This window comes from Notechis scutatus, chromosome 9 (assembly GCF_049901735.1).
Source record: "Notechis scutatus isolate UNSWTSFEM ecotype Mainland chromosome 9, rNotScu1.2, whole genome shotgun sequence".
Lineage (NCBI taxonomy): Eukaryota > Metazoa > Chordata > Lepidosauria > Squamata > Elapidae > Notechis > Notechis scutatus.
Window position 1 is genome coordinate 471107 of NC_142017.1, and position 23641 is coordinate 494747.

The 23641-nt window shown below is 49.0% G+C and overlaps 4 protein-coding genes across 6 annotated transcripts; 3 read left to right on the top strand and 1 right to left on the bottom strand.

Moving 5' to 3' along the window:
* The first annotated feature begins 5108 nt into the window (after nt 1–5108).
* On the top strand, nt 5109–13541 carry LOC113431260 (telomeric repeat-binding factor 2-like). Of its 2 annotated transcripts, XM_087971331.1 has the most exons (10): nt 5109–5787; nt 5928–6011; nt 7569–7699; nt 8204–8290; nt 8528–8674; nt 9100–9443; nt 10223–10597; nt 10932–11014; nt 11412–11458; nt 13263–13541. In XM_087971331.1, the coding sequence occupies exons 1-10, from the start codon at nt 5631–5633 to the stop codon at nt 13416–13418; spliced, it is 1611 nt and encodes a 536-aa protein (XP_087827457.1). In that variant the 5' UTR covers nt 5109–5630; the 3' UTR covers nt 13419–13541. The 2 variants fall into 2 exon arrangements, with proteins under 2 accessions (XP_087827457.1, XP_087827458.1); XM_087971332.1 differs by lacking the exons at nt 8204–8290; nt 8528–8674 and having other exon boundaries at nt 5563–5787.
* A 688-nt stretch (nt 13542–14229) lies between these two features.
* Nucleotides 14230–18830, top strand: LOC113423435 (telomeric repeat-binding factor 2). Of its 2 annotated transcripts, none has more exons than XR_015750594.1 (10): nt 14230–14466; nt 14606–14689; nt 15188–15318; nt 15461–15547; nt 15757–15903; nt 16182–16525; nt 17305–17664; nt 17852–17931; nt 18140–18253; nt 18578–18682. XR_015750594.1 is itself a non-coding variant. In XM_087971333.1 (10 exons), exons 1-10 carry the CDS (start codon nt 14313–14315, stop codon nt 18731–18733), a joined length of 1590 nt encoding a protein of 529 aa, XP_087827459.1. In that variant the 5' UTR covers nt 14230–14312; the 3' UTR covers nt 18734–18830. The 2 variants fall into 2 exon arrangements, 1 of the variants encoding a protein (XP_087827459.1); XM_087971333.1 differs by having other exon boundaries at nt 18140–18186; nt 18578–18830.
* Nucleotides 18831–19125: 295 nt separating this feature from the next.
* Nucleotides 19126–21754, top strand: TMED6 (transmembrane p24 trafficking protein 6). The gene is made up of 4 exons (XM_026684831.2): nt 19126–19471; nt 20136–20262; nt 20927–21072; nt 21326–21754. The coding sequence occupies exons 1-4, from the start codon at nt 19256–19258 to the stop codon at nt 21548–21550; spliced, it is 714 nt and encodes a 237-aa protein (XP_026540616.1). The 5' UTR covers nt 19126–19255; the 3' UTR covers nt 21551–21754.
* Nucleotides 21755–21927: 173 nt separating this feature from the next.
* NIP7 (nucleolar pre-rRNA processing protein NIP7) lies at nt 21928–23641 on the bottom strand. The gene is made up of 5 exons (XM_026684833.2): nt 23464–23641; nt 23239–23325; nt 22805–22943; nt 22378–22518; nt 21928–22291 (listed from the first exon to the last, which is right to left on the bottom strand). The coding sequence occupies exons 1-5, from the start codon at nt 23517–23519 to the stop codon at nt 22172–22174; spliced, it is 543 nt and encodes a 180-aa protein (XP_026540618.1). The 5' UTR covers nt 23520–23641; the 3' UTR covers nt 21928–22171.

A 23641-nucleotide genomic window follows, 5' to 3' on the forward strand; every position in this document is an offset into this window, starting at 1 on the left:
ACCTTGAGCTTCTGGAAAGCTCGTTATACACTGATGGAATTTGGGGGAATCAGAGTAATTTATTTCCCCTTTGGACTTTCAAACAAAATGCTAGTTCAATGCATAAACCCTTCAGATATGTATTTCAATTGTGTGTGAATACACTTCCCTCCTTCCCTGACATCTGCAATGGTTTCTGGATTCCAGAGCAGCATTTCAGAATATCTCTTAGAGCAAGGGTGCAAAAAAAGGTTGTCACAGCGTCTTTTTCCTACACTATAGGAACCAACACACTCAGTGTCATAATGAACTATGATGTGCCACTACATTTCAGCTGCTAAGTCCAATTATGACCTTATATCAGAGAACTGTGGCTGATGGTTTCTGGCCAAACATTTATTTGTGTTGAGATTTACTGGAAAGTAAGCACAGTAAGAACCAGTCAGTATTCACTGTCAAAGGTGCTGGACTAGAAACAGCAAGACCTGAATTCTAGTCCTCCTTCAGGGACCAAAGTGATCTCTCTGTTTTCAGCCTAGACTAGGAAGCAACCTGAGAGTGCTGGCAATCCCCTTCTCCAATGCATGGATCAACGCGTGTAATCACCAAGAACCAGGGACCATAATAGGAAGCATGAAAAGCATGGCTGAGGTTCACAGGCTTCTGTGATGCTGTTGGACTTTTCTGGCAAGTGTACGATGGTGTCAGTTGTTTTTACTGTAATGCCTGGACAGGTGCTGCTTGCTCCTTGAGCTGGTTGCAGTGCTGCCTTTGCCTCTCGCGTCCCAGCTTCAGCCAGGTCAGTGCCTAAACAAGACCTGGCTGTGGTATTTCTGCATTTGCTAATGAAAGTGTGGGGAGGGGGTTTGTAATTTTCCTGATTTTTTGTGTGTGTGTGGCTTCCATCCACTTTTACAGTAACATATGCAGAAGGCCAGGCACAGGAGATTTTTGTAATGTGTAGATCTTTCTCCTGGAATGTTTTCTTTCATCTCTAATCATTGCACTGAGGCTCATAAATCAGGCAGTCAAGACAAAAAGCCAAACAAGCATAATTTGCTTCTTCCTGGCCCATGTTGTTTTTGGCACACGGAAACTAGAGACTTTCCCACTAATGACACCATGGGGGGAACTGTGGATGAGGAAATGTTAGCTGGTGACTCTCCCCACTTCCTTTCTTCTCCTTCAAGGCATGCCAAGAGATCCTCGAAGGCTGATGAACAGAATGCACATGGGCTTTTGGTTCTTGAGAACAACCCATGTTTTTAGGCATTGCTTGCCCACAAAATGTTGAGGTTGGGAAGCAAGTTCAGACAATTCAACTATTTGTCTGTTTATCTACATGTCTTTATGTACATACTTAATCTCACACACAAGCACACAGAGCAAGAGCTTAGAAACAGTGCTCCCTAGTGGGGTCAGAACATCTTGCACTGTTGTGTCCAGAGAACAATTCGCTTCTGAGGGGTTGTCATGTATGCGAAGGTGGTCTTGGTGTTCCTGACCTTCCTGTTCGCTTCCTCTGGACAGCACACTCAGCAGGAGGCACACAGTCATGTACTCACTCTGGTAGGATAGATAGAACTTTAATAAGAACCCCCTACATACTTTTAACCCACCTACATTATTTTCATGTATCCCCTCATCTTCTTTGAGGGGGGCCTTGTATGAATGGCAGCTCAGGTCCAGAGGGAGGGAAAATAGGAAGGGAGGCTGCATCAATGGCAGTGTCAGCTGATTCAAAACCCAAGAAAGAAATCCTTCCACTCCATTAAAATAGAGAAAAATACTTTTACTGAGTTTGAAGTGATAGCAACAAAAGAAAAGCAAGATCTGGGGCGTGCATAAGCGCAGGGGGCGTGCATAAGCGCAAGGGGGCGTGCATAAGCGCAAGGGGGCGTGCATAAGCGCACCAACGTGCCTACCGTCCCTGTCCTATTGTTTCTCTTATTCTTTTATTTTTCTTATATGTAACCATTTCATGTATTCACAACTATGTATACATTTATACTTATTATCTTGTAAACAATTGGCAAATCAAATAAATAAATAAATAAATAAAATAAATAGGCATGGAAATTACATAAAGTTATACCAATTTCACTCCCCCAGGAGTCCAGACTGGTCATCCAATCTGAGGTGTGTATAATGTCATGGGTACATCTTCAGGTGGTTTCTCACTCATCTGGTATGCCAAAGATGGTTGACCTTGCCTTATAGAGAGAAGTCTATGCAGTTGCGCAGTAAGCAGGAAAGCATCCCCTCCTTATTAGTTCAGACAGTAATGTCTTCGCACTCCAGCAACCTTTCCCTTCCAAATGCCAAATTTGGGAGGGAAAGGTTGCCCTCATTTCTATGGCAGCCAACAAGAATCAAGCAACAAAAGATGTCAAGAAAACTACTTGAAGGCTGACAGGCAGTGAGGTCTTTATATTGTAATATGGAGAACGTTTTTCTCAAACACAAGGGAAGTTGTCACTGTGATCATAAAATCATGCATCTTTTCTACATTCTTCCCTTTAAAATGCAAGTTCTACAGTACTGTTAAAACTGTCATAAACAATTTATCATCCTGTTAAAAATTACTCATAAGCTACATACATTTAATGGAAATATTAACTTTGACCAGAGTTGAGTTGCCTGCAATAATCCCCACAATGTAAACTCAGCATCTGGTACTTATAGGTGGAAGGTGAAAAATCAACTTCCTCTTTTTAAATGCTATCCTTTTTCCTAAATGGCATGAAAGTGCCTTTGCTCACTTTCCCTTAATTTTCCGCTTGCCCTCCTCTGAATGGTTTCCTGGCATTTCCTCCTCCTCCTCCTGCAGTGAATGACTGAGGGAGTTTCCTTAATGCCCAGGAGACACTGAACAAATTAACTCCCACTTCCTTTCCCTGAATAGCCACTGGATACAAAGGTGGTGGTGGATGTGTGCAGGAGAAACACAGCCCCTACCAAGCAATGTTAGTTCTGCTGAAAGTGTAAACAATGGAGGAATACTGACATCTGATAGGGGCTTGCCCCCTAGTTGTCCTCCTTCAGTTCAATATCTTGAAGTTTTAATAAAGTTTAAAAACACAAATGCGATTTTCAATTATCTACCAATTATTGGACTGTATTATTCTATGGAGAATCCCCAGCAGGTCTGCTTCTTCATCTGGCCTACATCGAAGAGCTAACAATAGCGAAGGATGCCCAACATGAGAGGTGGAGTTTTAGGAAGGTGGAGTCCTTGGAGATCTTTCCAAAATTTTGCTGTGCTTGGCCTGGGACTGTTGCTGGCAAATCCCAGCCTGAAATAGGCAAGACGACAAGGGGAACTAAGCTGACAGTACAGCGAGCATCCAGCCCCCCACCAGATAAGCCCAGGATAAAAAAAGGGTTGGGCATCCCATGGAGGATCCACAGGTTGACTCGGAGCTAAGCCTGAAGTCAGTCCTGTCAGTATCGGCAAGGGCAAGCTGGGATAGCAGCAGAATGTGGTGGCCAGGAAGGAGAGGGTGAATCGGGAAGCAGGACCCAAGTCGAAGGCTGAATTCGACGAGATGAGCCACATCCTGCCCCTCTTAGCCTTTGGCCACTGAGAGAAGCATTTCCAGAGAGTGGGAAGGAGGGAGGGGAAGAAAAGCAGATTAAACCTGGTCTTGAAGTCTTTCTAAAAGTCTTGTGTGATTTGTATGTATCAGATCAGAATAAGATGGGCAAGCTTTCTGCGGGTGGGGTGTATCATTATGATTTTACTTGCTTACCATCCTGATACTATCAATATTCCCAAGACTATAACATGAAAGAAAACTACCCCTCTGTCTGTGCAGCCCTTATCTGGAAAAGAATCTGCTGCCAAAAGGAAAACCATCACAATCATCCATTAGCTCCCAATGATTTAGCATTACAGATAATTGAAAGGGCATTGGCAGCATTTCGTTTCCATTTTAAAATGGTGAAATCCTTCACAAACACAACTGGTTCACCTTGGGCACAGGAACAGGTTTGTGAAACTAGTTTTATCACATGGACATGACTTGTGCTCTAACCGCAGAACATCCCTTTGGGGGAAGGGGAACACAGAGTCCCTTGCTCTGAGGAGATGTTTCCCTGATAGCCACATATAGGCAGATTTTGTAGGAAGAACAGCAAATGCTTTTATTAGTGCACCACAAAAGTTACCCATGCTGTGGTCAGGTCTGTAGCTATGGGGGGGGCTGAACATAACTGAGTAGACTCTGTCCAGTACAGAGCACAAAAACCAGGGCTGCTGCCCTCCTCCTCTGGGATCTGCTTCTACTCAGTTATGTTTGTGTGAAAAAACCTCTGCCCCCCCTCCACCCTGTATAGACCAGGAAGCAGTCCCTGCTGCAGGTGAGGTGGGCCCCAGGTGAGCGGCAGGAACACACCAGAGGTTGACCCCCGTATCTCCTTTTAGAACAGAGCAGCACCCATTTGTTTCAGCCCATTTGATGGTTCCTGTGGCACATCCAGTTGCAGAGGATTGCTTCCTCTCCTGGGGTCCCAAAAGCCTTGCCTTGACCTGGGGCATCCCAAGCTCCTTCCCTGTGCATATTCTGCTCCCAAATGTGGTAAAGCGGAAGACATAAACACCAAATGGCAGTCCTGGCAGGACACAGGCCTGAAAGGCTCCCTGGCATGGCATCCCAAGTGGCCAACCAGCAGGGACCCAGCTTTCCCGAGCCCAACTAGTTGCCACTTGGAAGAACCATTTTTAACTTTCCTTTTGCTTCCACATCCCCTCCAAGAGCACAGCAGCAATGCTGGTCCCATCAGAAGTTGGTAACAAGAGTGAGGGTCGAATGCTTTCCCAGCTGTGGAAGGAGCATCAGTGGGGAATGTTGCCAGCCTGCACGATCTTTTGGAACCACGGATCCTGTGCAGCCGGAACGGCCGTAATTTTGTTCCTGCCTCCTGGCAAGGCGAACGGAGAAAAGAACGCTTGGCTGACCCTCATGCCAGGCCCGGGGAGGGCCCGGGCGCTGCGCCCTGCCAAGGCTCGCTGCCAGTAGCTCTCGGACGCCCTCCGGGCGATGCAGCCCCTCTGAGGCGGAAGGCCAAGTGGGGGCGCAGGCAAAGCTCCGCCCAGCGGCAACAGCCGGGCCCGCCCCCAGCACCCCAGAGACCCCCAACGGCGCAAACCGCGGCCCCCTTGACCCTGAATCTCGCTGCTTGCCCCGAGTGGAGCGAGGGCCCGCGGGAGCCACTCGCTCCCCCAATCCAGAGTCCCGGGAGGCGCCGCGAATCGCCAGCCACCCCCAAAGAGGCCACACAACCCCGCTGAGTCCCGCTCGGTTGCCGAAGGGGCCCAGGCCGAAGCCCGGCCCAGAGAGGCCTCGCGCTCAGGCCAGCCGGTCCTTAGGCAGCGTCCCCCGGCTTCCCGGGCAGGGCGAGCCCGGCTACTCGCGGCAGCACCCTGGCCCTGCCCTGACCCGGGAGGGGAACCGGGCGCAGGGAAGCGGCCGCCCCATCAAAGTCCCGGCGCCCTCGAGGGGTCTAGCCCGGGCGGGGCGGCCTCAGGCGCTCAGTGCGCTTGCGCCCCAGAGCCCCCGCGAAGCACTCTGGGAGAGGCGCTCCCGAGGCGGGAGGAAGAAAGCTTCCGGCCGGCCTTCCGGCGCGCGGGTGGCCTCACTTGGGCGGGAATGGCCGCGGCGGCCGAGGAGGCGGCGGAGGCGCGCAGGATGGAGCTGGAGGCGGAGGCGAACCGCTGGGCCGTCCTCTTCTACGCCCACCAGGCCTTGCGGGCTTTCCGGGCCGGGAACAGCCGGGACTTTCGGGAGCTGCGCGACGTCCTCACCGGTAGGCCCATCGCCCCGGGAGGCCCGTCGCGGGGGAGGCCCCGCGGCGAGGGGTCAGCCGCGGGGCTCCCGCACAGACATCCGGGCGGGCTCCGGGGCCTTCCTGCGGGAGCGCTTGACCGCCTCTGCCTTGTTCCCCAGCCGTCCTGGCGCGGCCGGTGGCCCTGGAGGAGCCGCTCCGGATCCAGCTGCGGATTATCCAGATCCTGTCCAGGCTGGAGGAAGGTGAGCGGGGGCGCAGCCCCTCTTTGCCCGGGGCCGCTGGGCCGGGGTGGCTGTGCGCCCGGCGGAGGCGCGTTTTCTTTTAAAAAGGGGTCGAAGCAGGGACTAGAAACGTATCCTTACGAAGAGAGGCTGAAAAACCTGTCATTGTTTTGTCCAAGATGAGTAGATGGGAGAGTAAAGATCTAGAATCCAAGACATGGAATAATTTTATTAAGTGGACAGAAAATTAGATTTCACCCTAATGTTAAAGAGGTCTCAGATAAAGGAGAATGTGTTTGGGTGAGGGTAGAAATCAGGGGCCCTTGGTGCTCTCCCAGCTTGGTTTTTTTTCAGTGCTAATTAATAGCTCTTATGATATTACCTAGTTTGGGAATTTAATGTCTGCAACAACCAAGCTCAGAGGACACCAAGGATCCCTCAAAAAGGGGGCAAATTGGTTTTGGTGTTGGAAATAACTAAAAGCCAACAAAAAAAAATTTGGATCGTTAAAAACAAAGAGGATTTATTAAAAAGAAATAACAGGTTTGCAAAGTGACAGTGAGGTCTTCAGAACCTCAACAAACAGGTTCAAATCAAAAGCCACACCTTTGAATTCCAAAACATACTATACAGTTTCATCTCCTCACCCAAGTTCCCTCCTTCTTGACACTCATTCCCTCCCAAGTTCAGACTCATTGGATATGCTCTCAGGTGTTGTAGCTAATCCTAGGATGTCTCCAGGGAGAATTATCTCCTTCCAGGATGCATCCATACCTCTTAATTTGGCTGCCTGCCTACATGGCATCTTTCCTTAGCATTAAGGAATGTAGCATCCCTCATCAGGGCCTCTTTCTAACTTCTGAAGATACAATTTTACAGTTTCATCTTATACTACTATTTTATAACAACCCCCCCCCCCCAAAAAAAAACATAATATAAAAGGCATATTATACATAACATAAAAATATAAAAAAGCTTTACAATGGAGCATGTCAAAAGTATAAAAGCAAAGCATGTAGATACAGGGAAATATATTTCATTTGATAACAGATTAACAGAATTGGAAGGGTCATCTCGTCCAACCCCCATTTGTGAAACCTTTAAGCATCTTATATACCATTTTATTTTTGAATTTACTTATTTCTTACATTGATGAGGGGCAGGGAAAATCTGATTTTTGATTGGAGCTGTCGAGCTATGTAAACATTTTAAACAAAGTCTCTGTAATAATAAGAATTGCTTAACATTAGAACCGGTGTCTGAAGGAGCTAGTGAGTTCCTTCCTATATGCAAGCCATGCCCAGCTGAGACTGGACAGCCCCTTCTCATGACTTTCTGCATTGAGCTGGAGATAAATTGTGGTGGATTCAGTGATCCCTTTCAATTGCAGGATCATATGTTGTACTGCTTTAAAAATGGTTATTCTACCAATATTCATGCAGTAATTGAAGAATGCATCTGTACTTCTAAAGGAAAATTCCCTTTAATCCAAGCGTATGGGCGGGTATATGAATGTGCACTGAGCTATCATAGTTTAAAAGTAACAAGCTTTTTTTTTTTTTTTTTTTTTAACTTTAGATTGGCCCATTGACTCAGAAACTGAGCTCACACCTCTTGAAAACGTGCTTGTCCTTCTGGAGAAGCTCGGAGAGGAATGCCGCATCAGTGGGGAAATAATAGAGGAATTAAAGAGAAGAATAAAAGAGGCTGTAAGGATGACTCTTTCATCTCCTGTTGACACTAATTTCAGTGGAGATAGTGGTCACTCTTTTTAAGCAGAAGGAGGGGGCACACTTGGGGATTTCTTCTAGAAGTAATATAGTTCCCTGCTAAAAAAAACAATTTTCCCTTTCTCTTTTTCCCAGTTCAAAACTGTTAACTATATTTACAAATGTCACTCACTTGCGTTGTATGGATTTAATAGCCACAAAACTCTTGTCACTTTGAGAAAAGAATAGGAAGGCCGGATGCTCTCAGATGATGAAAATCAAGTTGTGAAAACACAAGAGAGTCGGCCTTGGATGTTCAGAGCAAGACTCCTAAAATGGAAGCAGGGCAGCTACCATGGGCCCAATCTCCACTTAGTTTCCATCATGGGGTTTGGAATTGGAGAAAGGTTTAGCTGGCGGTCATGTAAAACCTTTCCAGCAAACACTTTATTTAGAAAGTAGCAAAAGGTGTGCTTGCATTTTTATTTTTATTTTTTGCTTCAGGCTGTTATCACCTGTGTTAAGAACAAAGAATATGAACATGCCAGCAAAATCTTAAGGGAACACATGTCACAGGATCCAAACTGCAAGGTGAAATTTTTGGATATGTCCCGGTGACGCATCCTTTCCTCACAAAGCCAGTGGCTTTCTAGGGTGCCTGGGAAAGGTTCCCCTATCTCCAGTGAAGGGGCAAGGGAGATCAGACACTTGGCTGCCATATGTGTCTCTGGTTGTTTCTGAGCATTGCGGATTGCATCTGATTCGCAGTCAGCTCCCCCTTCTAGCCCGTTTCAGAGATCCTGATTTTTGCTTCTTTTCCTGGCTTAGCAAATGTCTGTAATTTTGAATCACATCATCCGAAAGAAAAACCCATCTCATCCAGCCATCTCTAATTTGTCCTGCAAAGTTTTCCAGCAACGGATTTTTCTCGTCTTTAAATCTTACTTGGACGATTCTGAGCCATTTCTCTTAGTGGTGAGTGTTGCTTTTCACGCCAGTTTGGTCTTAATGAGTTTAATTTGATTATTTCTGCAATGGCCATTGCAGCACTTCAATCTAACTAATGTGATCATAGATACATGTCCAACATCTAATAGTTAACACAAAAACATATATATGGATTGAGATTGGTTAAAGTCTTGAAGGAAATGGAAAGGTTTAAAAAGGAAAGAAATACAATAACAAAATAGAGTACTACAAATAACAGTAGTAGAAATTGAACTTGGTGATAGAGATTTAGGAACAATAATAATTTAAAGTTATACCAATGGCAAGAGATTAAGATAGATGGGAGTTCCATTTTTTTCCCACAGTAGTAGTTTTTTGTGGGAAAAGCAACTATGTCTGGATTCTGTACCATATTAAAACCCCCGTGGTGACTCTTGTGCTTTTTATTTAAGATGGCAAAAAAGCATTGTGATGAACGTCTGAAGAGCCCAGCAGGAGCAGCTAGCAAGGAGAAAAGGGCTGTCTTGGGGGCTGCAGAAGAGGCCCCTGAGACCTCTGGGGCAGCAAGTGGAAAACTCAACGAGGCCCCAGAGGCGGGAGGAAGGCCGGAGCCTGGAGCAGGAACCGGAGAGACAGTAGCAAAATCTTTGCCAGCACTGGACGAAGGTGACGTTTTGGACAGCGTGGAGGCAGCCGGTGAGCCTACCCAAGCATCCCCACAGGTGGATGGAGCGACAGGGACAGCAGAGCCTGCTGCCATGCCCCCCGTGTCTGTGGCTTCCAACGACTCTACCCAGTAAGTCCTCCCTGGCGTGAGAGTCCGCGTAGCAAGGGCTGCAGACAGCAAATATTGGGCAAAAGGACATTAGAGCAACCCTATTTGTTCATGGAACTCTATAAATATAAGCGAACATTTAAATTGGGGAGGTCTTTTAATTTGGGGGATGATTTAAACTATATTCAAAGTAACTTTAGAGCAATGCATCAAGTCTTTACAATTGAACAGCTGGGCCTTGTCTCCTGCAACAGAGGGGAGAGAATTATGTGGCATATAAAAGGCCGTTTCCTTAAGCGCAGGATCTAAATGAACACTGCCAACCTGCATTGGGCTTTCCTCCCTCTCTGCACGGATTCCTTTACCTTTTAGTCTCTGCCTGCCTGTGTTTGGGGCTCTCATCCGTTGGTTGGGAGTTGAAGGATCTTGCAGTGCAACATACCAGGAGATGCAACAGTGTGGGGATGAATGTGACTGTGGTCCTTCTGTTACTGTTACTCCGCTTTGGGTCACTGTGGTGCTGTCATCTGGGAGCTGTTGGTCTTCCAGGCTGCATGAAATGGCACTTGGGGAGTTACTCTGGCTGACAAGCAGCTTTTCCCAGAGAGGATTGTGTGACTCCACAAGTAGACGTTTCCTTGATTGGATCGTTGTCTTTGCTCTCTGTCCTGGGCGTTTTAATTTTCCCCCGGTGAAGGAGGCACAGCAGTGACCTCCTCTAGAGAGGCCTCCTTGACCGTGAGCTGGATAGAAATTGGCAGAGCTTCCAGATACGCTTCTGAGGTTGCTGTGTTTTGTAGGGCCTCAAGCCTGAAGCCGGCTTTCTACGTGCTTTCTGTGCTGAGAGAAGCCTTCAAGATTCTTTCTGATGCCCCAGACCCCGAGGAGACATTCTTGCAACTGGACAAGACTGACTGGACTTACTCCGGGCCACTCTTGCCTTCTGGCTCCCCCAGAGCCAAGCGCCAGAAGATACATAATGTTGCTGTCCAATGTGATGTCAACCCGAAGGCGAACGGTTCCCCGTCCTCTATAGGTGACATGCAGGTTGGAAAAGAGAAGCATTTCAAGCATTCCCCTGCCAGGCATTTGGCCATGAAGCCACTTATGACTTTGGAGGTCCAGTCATCAGAGTGTGAAGAGATCCTTCCAAATGCCTTGCGCCCATGTTCCAGGTATGGAGGACTCCGTTTGGGTCTCTTTTAGGAGTGGTGGCAAAGCTGCAGTCTTGGAAATGCTGGCACTGAGTGCCTGTTCTTGCAGATCTGGGGAATTTGCAGGGTGTGGCCATAGTCATTTCCCTAAAGGGGGAGGGATGTGCCCAAGCAGAGTTATTCCACTTTGGGTGAGGATCAGGATGATTGAAGGAACTTATTTTTGAACTCCTGTTGTGATTTGGGATAAGAACAACTTCCCCTGGATGTTTGCACCTCTGTGGCTGAAAGCGTTTTGATGCTCTCAGAGCCCAGGAGGGGCTCACCTGTAACGGGGATTTCTTTTCTGCTTCAGGAAGGCCAAGCAAGCAGCTCTTTCTGCTCTGCAGGAAGAGAAGGAATCCTGGAGCGATGAGGACGAGATCTTCATGGACCAGCGTGAGTGGAGGCTTCTGGGAAAAGCTGGGCCTTGTGGGTCTCAAGTTTAGAGCCTCAGCCTTATTTCTTCTAAGCCAGCAGAAAGGCCACCTTGGCCAGGCGCCGCCTGCTTATTGGGGAGAGTGTGGGGGAATGGAGGTTGCCAAAGGGGGACAGCTAAAGCCTTAGAGAGGCAGAAGGGGAGTCCTTCAAAGGAGTGGGGCAGCCTCTCTGCACCTGGAAGGCAATACCCATCTATCTTGCGTTTCTGGTGTAATGTTTTCCTGGCAAAACCACCTGAAATCTGAGTCAGGAAGGCAGAAGCACTGGGGCTGTGTATAGCAGAAATAATCCCCCAGGTAATAGTTGTGCCTTTCAACCTCTGCAAAGGTGCTAATTTCTTTTTCATTCTTTTCAGAATCAGAGTTGTCAGTTGGTACCAGCACTTCTGGGGCTAAGAAGAAGGTAAATGTAACCTAACCCAAGCAGAGACTTTTTTAAACAAGACAAATTGCTCATTGCTCATTTCATCTTTCTAAAAATAATTGGACAATCTAGATCAGTGGTCACCAACCGGTGGGCCGTGAGAAAATTTTGGTGGGCCGCAGAGAAATGTCCCCCCAAAGACCCCCCCCCAAAAAGCCTGCCCACCCACTGGCTCCCACCCTGCGTTTGAGTGCAAAGCTGCAAAAAGCAGCGCACCCCTTGCCGGGCAGGACGAGGTAATAGTGCTATTGCAGCAAGAGGGGGCTGGCGGCACAGGTGGGCTGAAGCGGCAATGGAGATGGCTGGAAGGTGCAGGAACGCTGCACTATTTGCATTTGTGCGGCACTCCCGCACCTTCCAGTTAGCCTCTCCTGGCCTGGACTCTTCCTCGATGGCCGCGGGCTGTAGGGACTGCCATCGCTGTCCAGGGAAAGCACAAGAAAAGCAAGCAGAAGCATAGCTCTTGCTGGGGCTGAAGAGCTGAGATCGAGGAAGGCACAGGCAAGAGAAGATGGAAGCTGCCGCCTTTGAAAAGTGCTCCTTTCTGTTGCCTGTGCCTTCCGATCTCTGCTCTTTCACCCCAGCGAGTGCTGTTTCTGCTTGCTTTCTTTTCCATGGGCGGGGGGCAGCAGAGATGTCAGGGCTGCTGTTCCCCCCCAGCAAGCCAGGCCTGGAGGAATGCGAAGAATTGCGAGCGAGTGCCGGGGAAAGGTGTGTTGGAAAAGCCAACACGTTTCCAGTGCGCTCTGCTCTGTCCCAAAGTAAGACTGAGTGGGGGGAAGGGTAGGAGGGAAGGAGAAGCCCGGCTGGCTTTCCTTTGGCATTGGATTGGGGGGAGCCCAAATGCCCAGACCAAAAGAGCGCTGAGGAAGACGGGCTGTTTGTGCAGGCCAGCTTTTCTGGACTTGACACCCCCCCTCCCTTCATCCTCCACACAGGGAGGGATCCTTCTCTGCTTGGAAGCAGCGGGAGAAACCTGGAGCTTAGCCTCGGGGAGTCCTCTTCTTATATGGAGGCTGAAGTGGGGGGGGGGGTTGCCTGGTTATTAGGAGCCCGGCCCTCCTTCCCTCCCCCAATTCCAGGCAGCCACACCTGGCAAAGGAGGGAGAGGTTTCTTCTGACTTGGGGGAGATATGAGATGGCGCTGCTTTTCTTCCTTTGAGGGGGAGCCGTGGCTTCTTAAATCCTCCCCCACCCCCACCCCCAGGATGAGAGAGGCCCCCATTTCCCTTTGCTCTGCCCCAGTTATGATTAAGCCTTTACAATTTTGTTATAATTAAATAAGCATTTGTGTGTGTGTGTGTGTGTACAAAATAAAAATTATTTTTTTAATATTAAATGTATATTTCATATAAAAAAATAAAAATTTATATTAAATATATTGTCTTTTTTAAAAAAAATGTATTAGTGGTCCTCGGGATTTAAAATTACGAGTTTGGTGGTCCCCGAGGTCAAAAGGTTGGCGACCCCTGATCTAGATAATTATTGCTACTGATAGGGCAGGAATGTGGGAAATGGCTGCTGAGGGACTTCTCTGCTGTGGCCGCTGCAGTTTCAAGCTTTTTCAGCCTCCCGCAGAATTGGCAAAGCTAGTATCATCTCCACATAGACTAAGGTTTTGTTTTGGCCAATATAAAGTTAAAACTGTTATGGGTACATAGAGTTCCCTGGGAATCTTTTTCTTTTTCTATATTTTTATTAATTTTTCTTCAGCAGAATTAAGCTGCAAATGAGGTTTGCCAATCTTGCTTATTCATGAGGGTTTCCATTGTTTCTTTTGCAGTGGTCCTCAAAAGAGACTATGTGGATCAAGAAAGGTGTAGAGAAATTTGGGGAAGGAAGCTGGAAAGTTATTTCTCAAAATTATCCTTTTAAGGATCGCACCCCTGTGATGATCAAGGACCGCTGGAGAACAATGAAAAAGTTGGAATTGAAGTGAATGTGAGGGCAGACTCTGCCTTAAATGTGTTGGGTTGTTGTGCTGTAGATGTGTTGAATTGACTGTTGCCATGCCTTTAATATGTTATGTAAATTAAAGAATAAAACATTTTGTATTGAGTAATTTGCAGTATAAGGACAGCTTGTTTTACAGCAATCAGGGCATTAGTCAACAGCAAATTAAGCATCATAAAACAACTGCAGACCAACATAATCAAAGCAAGAGAATAAATGTCAAAACCTCATATAGAATATGGCAGCGATTATGAAACCAACATAAAACTGGGCCTTCCAGCAAAAGGTTTGTGTGATGCGAGAGGGCCGGCTGAGCCCTGGTTGATGTGCTTCACCTTCCCGCAAGAGGCTTGAGGGCTCGGAGGGGAGGCGTCCCTGGAGTGGCATGGGGCAGCCCCCCCCCCTTGCTGGCTGGATCTTATCTGGTGGGAGGCTGCGGGTGTATCGTCCACTATGGAAAAGGGGTTCAAGCCGGAGCCCATCAAGATGGGCGGCATGTTGTTTTCTTCCTCCCGGGATACACGGGGCTGAGTGGCATTTCCCAGGCCCTGCAGCAATGGGACACCGCTTGGTGAATGGTCCTCGCTGCCGCTGCCCGGGTCTCCGCCAGGACTCGAGGAGGGCGCCTTCCGGGCTGAGGTCCACGCGCGGCCAGGCCAGGCGGCCGCCTTTGGGGATGGTTCCAATCCCTGGGCTGAGTGTGGGCGGGCCTTCCGCCTGGCGCCCCTGGGGGAGGGGGGGGTCCGAGGCGGCGTCAGGCGCTCAGTGCGCTTGCGCGCCAGAGGCCCCGCGAAGCACTCTGGGAAAGGCGCTCCCGAGGCGGGAGGAGGAAAGCTTCCGGCCGGCCTTCCGGCGCGCGGGTGGCCTCACTTGGGCGGGAATGGCCGCGATGGCCGCGGCGGCCGAGGCGCGCAGGATGGAGCTGGAGGCGGAGGCGAACCGCTGGGCCGTCCTCTTCTACGCCCACCAGGCCTTGCGGGCTTTCCGGGCCGGGAACAGCCGGGACTTTCGGGAGCTGCGCGACGTCCTCACCGGTAGGCCCATCGCCCCGGGAGGCCCATCGCGGGGGAGGCCGGCGGCGAGGGGTCAGCCGCGGGGCTCCCGCACAGACATCCGGGCGGGCTCCGGGGCCTTCCTGCGGGAGCGCTTGACCGCCTTTGCCTTGTTCCCCAGCCGTCCTGGCGCGCCCGTTGGCCCTGGAGGAGCCGCTCCGGATCCAGCTGCGGATTATCCAGATCCTGTCCAGGCTGGAGGAAGGTGAGCGGGGGCGCAGCCCCTCTTTGCTCGGTCCCGGGGCCGCTGGGGCGGGGTGGCCTTTGCCGCTCCGATCTCAGCCTAACGGCCTCAATCGGGCTGTCCGTCAGGCTGGGCGGACTGCCTGCAGGAGGGTCGCCACCTGCTCCCTTCGAGCCGGCCCAGCAGCCGCTCCCGCCCAAAGCTCAGCAGAGGCAGCGGAAGGTGGGAGTGTCGGCGTTTGCTGAGAGAGAAGCCACGGAGGCAGGCAGCCAAAGGACAACCTACTGCTACTCTTCTCCAAAAATGGGACTCGTAAAGAGAAGTAGTAGTGGAGGAACAGGGGCTATCGTAGCTGAGTAGAAGAGTGGTATAGTAAATAGCGAGGACAAGCCTTTGTGGGTGTGTTATCTGTACTTCTAAATGTATATTCCATTTATCCAAACCTTCCCGTGGGCGGGCATATGAATCTGCACCAAGATCTCATAGTTTAAAAGTAACAGGTCTTTTTTTTCTCTTTAGATTGGGCCATTGACTCAGAAACTGAGCTCACACCTCTTGAAAACGTGCTTGTCCTTCTGGAGAAGCTCGCAGAGGAATGCCACATCAGTGGGGAAACAATAGAGGAATTAAAGAGAAGAATAAAAGAGGCTGTAAGGATGACTCTTTCATCTCCTGTTGACACTAATTTCAGTAGAGATAGTGGTCACTGTTTAAGCAGGAGGGGCGCACACTGGGGAATTTGCTCTAGAAGTAATATAGTACCCCACTAAAAGACCAACTTTTCCCCTTTAGGCTGTTATCACCTGTGTTAAGAACAAAGAATATGAACATGCCAGCAAAATCTTAAGAGAACACATGTCACAGGACCCAAACTTCAAGGTGAACATTTTGGATACGTCCCAGTGACGCATCCTTCCTTTCCTCACAAAGCCAGTGGCTTTCCGGATCCCTGTCTTCTCTCAAGGGGTAGAAGAGAGCAGGCATTAGACTGCCATTCATGGCTATTGGTAAGCCTTGCGGATTGGTAGTCAGCTGTCCCTTATAGGCCTTTGCAAATATGTGGATCTCTGCTGCTTTCCCTTGGCTAGCAAATTAAGACTACTTTCCATTACGTCATCCAAGAGAAAAACTCTTCTCATCCAGCCATTTGTCAGTTCTCCTACAAAGCATTCCAGCAGCGGATTCTTCTCTTCTTTGAACCTTACATGGACAATTCTGAGCCATTTCTCTTAGTGGTGAGTGTTGCTTTTGAGGTCAGTTCGGTCTTAATGAGTTTCATTTGATTGTTTCTGCAATGGTCACATAATGCTAGAAATAACAGTAGTAGAAATTGAACTTGGTGATAGAGATTTAGGAACAATAATAATTTAAAGTTATACCAATGGCAAGAGATTAAGATAGATGGGAGTTCCATTTTTTTCCCACAGTAGTAGTTTTTTGTGGGAAAAGCAACTATGTCTGGATTCTGTACCATATTAAACCCCCGTGGTGACTCTTGTGCTTTTTATTTAAGATGGCAAAAAAGCATTGTGATGAATGTCTGAAGAGCCCAGCAGGAGCAGCTAGCAAGGAGAAAAGGGCTGTCTTGGGGGCTGGAGAAGAGGCCCCTGAGACCTCTGGGGCAGCAAGTGGAAAACTCAACGAGGCCCCAGAGGCGGGAGGAAGGCCGGAGCCTGGAGCAGGAACCGGAGAGACAGTAGCAAAATCTTTGCCAGCACTGGACGAAGGTGACGTTTTGGACAGCGTGGAGGCAGCCGGTGAGCCTACCCAAGCATCCCCACAGGTGGATGGAGCGACAGGGACAGCAGAGCCTGCTGCCATGCCCCCCGTGTCTGTGGCTTCCAACGACTCTACCCAGTAAGTCCTCCCTGGCGTGAGAGTCCGCGTAGCAAGGGCTGCAGACAGCAAATATTGGGCAAAAGGACATTAGAGCAACCCTATTTGTTCATGGAACTCTATAAATATAAGCGAACATTTAAATTGGGGAGGTCTTTTAATTTGGGGGATGATTTAAACTATATTCAAAGTAACTTTAGAGCAATGCATCAAGTCTTTACAATTGAACAGCTGGGCCTTGTCTCCTGCAACAGAGGGGAGAGAATTATGTGGCATATAAAAGGCCGTTTCCTTAAGCGCAGGATCTAAATGAACACTGCCAACCTGCATTGGGCTTTCCTCCCTCTCTGCACGGATTCCTTTACCTTTTAGTCTCTGCCTGCCTGTGTTTGGGGCTCTCATCCGTTGGTTGGGAGTTGAAGGATATTGCAGTGCAACATACCAGGAGATGCAACAGTGTGGGGATGAATGTGACTGTGGTCCTTCTGTTACTGTTACTCCGCTTTGGGTCACTGTGGTGCTGTCATCTGGGAGCTGTTGGTCTTCCAGGCTGCATGAAATGGCACTTGGGGAGTTACTCTGGCTGACAAGCAGCTTTTCCCAGAGAGGATTGTGTGACTCCACAAGTAGACGTTTCCTTGATTGGATCGTTGTCTTTGCTCTCTGTCCTGGGCGTTTTAATTTTCCCCCGGTGAAGGAGGCACAGCAGTGACCTCCTCTAGAGAGGCCTCCTTGACCGTGAGCTGGATAGAAATTGGCAGAGCTTCCAGATACGCTTCTGAGGTTGCTGTGTTTTGTAGGGCCTCAAGCCTGAAGCCGGCTTTCTACGTGCTTTCTGTGCTGAGAGAAGCCTTCAAGATTCTTTCTGATGCCCCAGACCCCGAGGAGACATTCTTGCAACTGGACAAGACTGACTGGACTTACTCCGGGCCACTCTTGCCTTCTGGCTCCCCCAGAGCCAAGCGCCAGAAGATGGGAAACATCATGATCCAAGCTGACGTCAGCCTAGAGAAGATCAGATACCATCCCTCTATAAGCAACATGCTGGATTGCATGCATTCCTCTGCCAGGAAGTTGATTGCAAAGCCACTTGTGACTTTGGAGGTCCAGTCATCAGAGTGCGAAGAGATCCCCCCAAGTATATTGCCCCCAGGTTCCAGGTATGGGTTGACGACTCCGTTTGGGTCTCTGTTAGGAGAGGGTGCAGAGCTGCAGCCTTGGAAGTATTTGCACTGAGTAACCATTCTTCTTTGGTGTTTGCTGGTGTGCACTTCTGTGGCTGAATGTGTCTGCTGCTGTCAGAACCCAGGAGGGGCTCACCTGTAACGGGGCTGTCTTCTGCTTTAGGAAGGCCAAGCAAGCTCCTTTTTCTGTTCTGCAAGAGAAGGAATCCTGGAGCGATGAGGACGAGATCTTCATGGACCAGCGTGAGTGCATCATTGCTCTAAACGCTGCCATTAAACCTGAAGGGAATGTTTATCCTCTCCGCTTGTGTTTCTGGTGCAATGTTGTGTTGTCCTGGCACAACACAAGGCAGAAACACTGGCTGCATATGTTGAAAAGGGGAAAAATTCTTTGCAATACTTATGCTTGCCAACCTGTGTGTGTGCTTTCCCCCCTCCTTTTTCCTTTCAGAATCAGAGTGGTCAGTTGGCACCGACATTTCTGGGACTAAGAAGAAGGTAAATGTAACCTAACCCAAGCAGAGACTTCTGAACAAAACCAATTGCTCATTTCTTCTCTCTAAAAGTAATTGGAAAATTTAGATAATTATTGCCACTAATAGGGCAGGAGTGTGGGAAATGGCTGCTGAGGGACTTCTCTGCTTTGGCTGCTGCAGTTTCAAGCTTTTTCAGCCTCTCGCAGAATTGGCAAAGCTTGTATCTTCTCCTCATAGACAGATTTTGTTTCGGCTAATGTAAAATTAAAACTGTTATGGGTACATAGAGTTCCCCGGGAATCTTTTTTTTTCATTTTCAATATTTTTATTAATTTTTCTTCAGCAGAATTAAGCTGCAAATGAGGTTTGCCAACCTTGCTTATTCATGAGGGTTTCCATTGTTTCTTTTGCAGTGGACTTTAGAGGAGTCTGCATGGATCAAGGAAGGCGTGGAGAAATTTGGGGAGGGCAACTGGAAAACTATTTCTCAAAATTACCCTTTTAAGGATCGAACATCTGTGATGATCAAGGACCGCTGGAGAACAATGAAGAAACTGGGACTAAACTGAATTTGAGGGCAGACTGTGCCTTGAATGGTATTGAGTTAGCTGTTGCTGTACCTTTAATATGTTATGTAAAATAAGTAATAAAATAGTGTAATTTGCAGTATAAGGGCAGCTTGTTTTACAGCAATCAGGACATCAGTCAACAGCAAATTAAGCATCATAAAAGAAACAACTGCAGACCAACATAATCAAAGCAAGAGAATAAAAATCAAAACATTATATAGAATATGCCAGCATCTACAAATAACGGCACCAACACAAAATGTTACGAAAGGGAGACTCGGCCCAGGACTGGAGCCAATGGTGCCTCTCCACTCTGGACATGGCACCCTTAGAAGGAAGGCCTTTTCACTCTGGCAGCTGCACAGCTTCCCAAGGGGGCCCTTTCGCCCCGCCCCGGGTTGCTCGCCTGAGCTAGCAGGCACAGGGCAGCCAAGTGTTGGGCAGGAGCAGCTCAGTTAATGATTAGCTCAGCCAGCTGCGAGGTTGAGTTCCTCCACGGCCAGCTGGCATCCATTTGCCAACATGCTTGCCCTGTCCCAGATGGTGGGGCTCCTGGGTTTGCTTCAGGGGCTTAATCTCGCCCACTGCCAAGAGTGGAAGCAGCCAGGGGGGCCCCACAAGCAGCTTCTCCCCCCCAAGAGGGACCAGTATGACTTTGCCATTGTCATCGCTGCAGGTGGTATCGAATGCCTCTGGCAGTTTGCATACCGAAATGGCTCCTTCTTCTTCAGCTATGAGGTGGGTGACAGTGGGGAGGGAGGCAAAGGGGAAGCCCACCGATCATTGACCTATGAGTTGGGTGGAGCAGGAAGAATCCTCCATTGTGAACAGCAGAAAAGCTCAATTATTCCAACAGGATTCTGCCCAGCCTCTCTCCCCCCTAGTGGATCCCACAGACCTAGCCACCCTGGGGGGAGGGTCCCTTGTACACCCGACTTCTCCAGGCAAAGCAGAGGGAGGGGGCAGGGAATCCTGTAGAGATCCTTGTCAACATATGCCTGGAAGCAGGTGGAGCAGACCTGCCAAAGGAGAAGCCAGGGAGTTGTAGGTTCAGAGCGCCTGGATCTCAACAATGCCTCTTGTGCTGCAGGAGCTCAAGGGGTGGGGTGGATGTCTCCACCACCCAGCCCAAACTGCCCACACAAGGAATCCCTTCGCCTGTTCCCAGCACCCCTGAGCTTCCATGCTGCTTGGAAAGTGTGCCTGTGGGGGGGGTGCTCTTCCCCTGCCATACAAGTTGTGCCTTCCCCCCCGGGATCTTTGTGCAGGCAAGAGGGCCTGCAGGGGAACTGTGATCTAAGAATCAATGCAAGGCAACCGGAAGACGCCGGCATCTGGGCATAACAGGGTCATTGCCCCAGTTTGTCCTTCATGGTTTTACTTGGGTCTCTCTCGCTTCCAGGTGCAGAAGACTTTAGGCCTTGGCCACGACAGGCACATCCTGGCAACTGTGAATGATCCCAGTGGCTTCCACCTCGGCACTTCCCAGGATGTGCGGGGACAGATCAACTTCCCGGTTCAGGAGACAGGTGCCCCACTGTTGGCTCTGCAAAGCTCCCTCTAGGTGGCTTCTTAAATGAGTCACTTTTTTGTGGTGCCACGTGGCACAGACAGGCCACCCTGTGCTTGTTGCAGCATGACACCTTCTATGAAGACATTTGGGCTCATTAGTCATGGTTTAGGGAGCCTAATTCACCTCCCCCCCCCACACCCCCAAGTACATTGAAGCCCGTTTCTAGAATGCCAGAAGCAGAGGCTGGTGGAATGGCATCTGCCAGACCTCTTCCAAAAAGACCTATCTGGAGCTCCTATTGCAGATTCTCCCCTTAAACTATCCTCCACTTGATGGCTCCAACATACTATTTGAGCCTCATTTGGGTCCACCCTATAGTTTTTTAAATGCAGAAATCCTAGTTCATATAACCTTTTCTCAATTCTGAGAGGTGAACACCAAATCCAATTCCAATTCACCCCTCCACCCAATTTTTCAGTATTTTTGTGCTTGAAACTAGAAAATTGCTAGTAAAGATTGACAGCCTTCTGTTTGAAAGGGAAAGCAGAATTAACCATGGATACAGCTTTCCTTCTGTCCTTGTAGGTACTCCATTTATTATACATCACCTACCCAACACAGCTGAGGGCAGGCAGCATCACAAGAAATGTCCTTGAGGCTTGATTAATTCTCCCTTACAGGCTTCTACCAGCTGTGCCTGAGTAATCGATACAACCATTTTGGAACTGTGCAAGTGTATCTCAACTTCGGGGTCTTCTATGAAGGCTTTGATCTAGAAACTGAGCGCCAGAGGACGGAACTCAATGGCACTCTGGAAGCAATTGAGGTAACTAGTTTAAGTGCCTGAAATAAAAGTAGCAGGTAATAATCTTCATTAGCTATCTAGAAAATCCATTATGGGGCATTCCAAACTTTTTCTCAGGCATCTGGGTTTCTGGTGTGTTTGGGTCAGAGCTTCCTTTGTACATCAGCTTAGAAGAGATAGCACAACACTGGGAAAAGGGGAGATGTCCTTTTCCTCTAAAGATGATTTGTGCCAGGAACTGAATCTGAACCTTTTTTCTTCTTATCCAAAATAGAAGAGTACTACCAAGCTGATGGCCAATGTCTTCCACATGCGGTATTACTACAACTTTGCTCGAATGAGGTCAAGGACAGACTTCAACCTTCTCCAGTCCAACTATACCTACATGAACTGGTGGTCAGCAGCTCAGAGTGTTGCCATTGTGCTCTCTGGCATCTTTCAGCTCTGTTTCCTCAAGAGCCTCTTTGCTATGCAGCCCAGCAACAAGCCCAAATGCTGAAGCTTCAGTAGGATGCAACGCAAAGCCCCAAAGCAGCTGGGCCCCACCTCTGGCTATAAAGCCAAGGAGTGAGTAATTTGTAGCATTTTCAAGGCTGAAATTTGTTAATAGGATAATAAATCCAAGAAATTCTCTTTAGGTGAACTGATTGACTAGGAACAAAATCAGCCTACATTAAAATAAATATTAACTGAAATTTAAAAATATACTATGCTACAAGACAGTTGAGACAACTTATATAATCCAAATAGAACAGGGACATCTTTTATGAGTATATGCACAATTTTCTTTGCCTTGAGATGCAACCTTCTAGGAAATGCCTGTAACTGCCCAACTAATAATGTAAAAGGAAATGAGTGCATTCACTCTGCTAAAAGTAACAGAAATGGCATCTTTATCAGCTCCCAGAGCTCAACATGAGCACAACATTGCGAATAACAAATAATAAAACTAGGAATTGTAGCTTCATCCCAAAATTTTACAAGATGTCCAACTAGCAAGCTCTGGTACTGGTCACATGTCCTTCCAGGTTACACAAAAAGGGGCTCAAATAATCCAAACCACAGCGGTTTTTAAGGTTTCAGGCTGCCAGAGAGGGTGGGAGGAATTCAGCCCTGTTTATTAAGTCAGCGTCTCCTCGTGTCGTATGTACTCGCCTATATCTGCTTGATGAAATACTACAATTGCCATGGGATCCACTTTTCGACACTCCTGGGTGGTTTTGGCTGCCACCCCAAATCCCTGCAGGAAACAAAACCAGTGACGTGAACAGTGCCACTCTTCTCTGTATCAGGACCCACCCAAATCCAAAAACCTGCACAACTCACCAGAGGAACATCAGCCATAGAATACACCACCACTCCTTGGTACTGAGCAGTGCTCTCAGTGATGCGCCCCAGACCAGATTTCAAGAGGTGGTTCCCATAAAGGAAAGACTGCTCTGCCCCAGGCTTCACCCAGACTTTGTACTGCAGGAGAGAAACAGAATGACCCACTGAACTCTAAAGCCTCAAGAAGTGGTTCCTTGCATGATAAAATGACCTCTTCAAGCCTCCTGCACTGAATTCAACAGTTATCGCTGGTTCATTTCCAGGCCTCGCTGCTCTTAGACTGACCGTTGCAGTAAAAATGTTACTGTCCCAAGGCAAGCCAGTTGACATTTTGGCCCTTTCCCTTTTTCATTTTGGAGCACGACAAAAATGCTCTCTCAGAGAAAATGCTTCTGAAATAAAATTAGCATCAGCCCACCTTTACCTTGGCATAAGGGGCGAGGTAATCCAGAGCAGTGATATGGAGCCGGAATTTCTGGGTCTTGGTGAATTTTCCAAAACAGGAGCCCAGCGACACCAGGTTGTCCCGTGGAATATTTGTAGCTAGTTTCAGCAGTCTCTCGCTGGAAATCAAAACGGAGGAGAGTCACCGGGGAGCCAGGACCAGGTTTCAGTGGGCCAATCTCAAAACCGGTGGGGCAAGTGGAGGGCCGGCCAGCCACTATTCCTTTGGGCCCTCTGTAAAGCTGGACCGGGCTAGATGGACATCAGCTCCTCAACCTTTCCATGCTGGAGGAACCGCTGAAATCGTTGCCCCAAAGCCTTCACTTCCAACCCGGGTTGTCGGCGGTGACATACAAGGCGGAGCCGCCCTCCCTCCCCTCCCCTCCCCTCCTTTGCCTCGCGGGCCCCGCCGACCTGAGGTAGAAGACGCGGTCCTTGTGCAGGCGGAAGCAGTAGGTGCCGTCCGGCCGGTCCACCAGCAGCTGGATGTTCTCGCCGACGCTGCGAAGGGAAGAGACAGGGTCGGCCGAAGCAGCCCCCCGCACCCCCCTCGGAGCCTCTGCCAAGCCCTCCCCGCCCGGCCTCCCCCCAGCCCAGCCGCTGGCTCCGCCTTCCGCGGGCACCGGCACCGGCACGTACTATCGGGCAAGCTTCTCGAAGAGGACGCGGGTCTCCTCCTCCGTCAGCGGCCGCATCGCCCCTCCGAGCACCGCGTGGTCCGCAAGACGGGTCCCGGCAGCGGGTCCCGGAGCCGGAAGTTGCTTCACTGCAGGAACAGCCAATCCGCCCTTGCTTCATCGACTACAGAGTGCCAGAG

Coding starts and splice junctions, on each gene's coding strand:
- LOC113431260 (XM_087971331.1), top strand. CDS start 5,631: ATGGCCGCGGCGGCCGAGGAGGCGGCGGAGGCGCGCAGGATGGAGCTG. Junction 5,788..5,927: donor GCTGCGCGACGTCCTCACCG/GTAGGCCCATCG, acceptor CTTGTTCCCCAG/CCGTCCTGGCGCGGCCGGTG. Junction 11,459..13,262: donor CTTCTGGGGCTAAGAAGAAG/GTAAATGTAACC, acceptor TTTCTTTTGCAG/TGGTCCTCAAAAGAGACTAT.
- LOC113423435 (XM_087971333.1), top strand. CDS start 14,313: ATGGCCGCGATGGCCGCGGCGGCCGAGGCGCGCAGGATGGAGCTGGAG. Junction 15,904..16,181: donor CTGAGCCATTTCTCTTAGTG/GTGAGTGTTGCT, acceptor TTTTTATTTAAG/ATGGCAAAAAAGCATTGTGA. Junction 17,665..17,851: donor ATATTGCCCCCAGGTTCCAG/GTATGGGTTGAC, acceptor CTTCTGCTTTAG/GAAGGCCAAGCAAGCTCCTT.
- TMED6 (XM_026684831.2), top strand. CDS start 19,256: ATGCTTGCCCTGTCCCAGATGGTGGGGCTCCTGGGTTTGCTTCAGGGG. Junction 20,263..20,926: donor CTTCCCGGTTCAGGAGACAG/GTGCCCCACTGT, acceptor TCTCCCTTACAG/GCTTCTACCAGCTGTGCCTG. Junction 21,073..21,325: donor GCACTCTGGAAGCAATTGAG/GTAACTAGTTTA, acceptor TATCCAAAATAG/AAGAGTACTACCAAGCTGAT.
- NIP7 (XM_026684833.2), bottom strand. CDS start 23,519: ATGCGGCCGCTGACGGAGGAGGAGACCCGCGTCCTCTTCGAGAAGCTT. Junction 23,326..23,463: donor TTCGAGAAGCTTGCCCGATA/GTACGTGCCGGT, acceptor TTCCCTTCGCAG/CGTCGGCGAGAACATCCAGC. Junction 22,944..23,238: donor GACCGCGTCTTCTACCTCAG/GTCGGCGGGGCC, acceptor TTTGATTTCCAG/CGAGAGACTGCTGAAACTAG.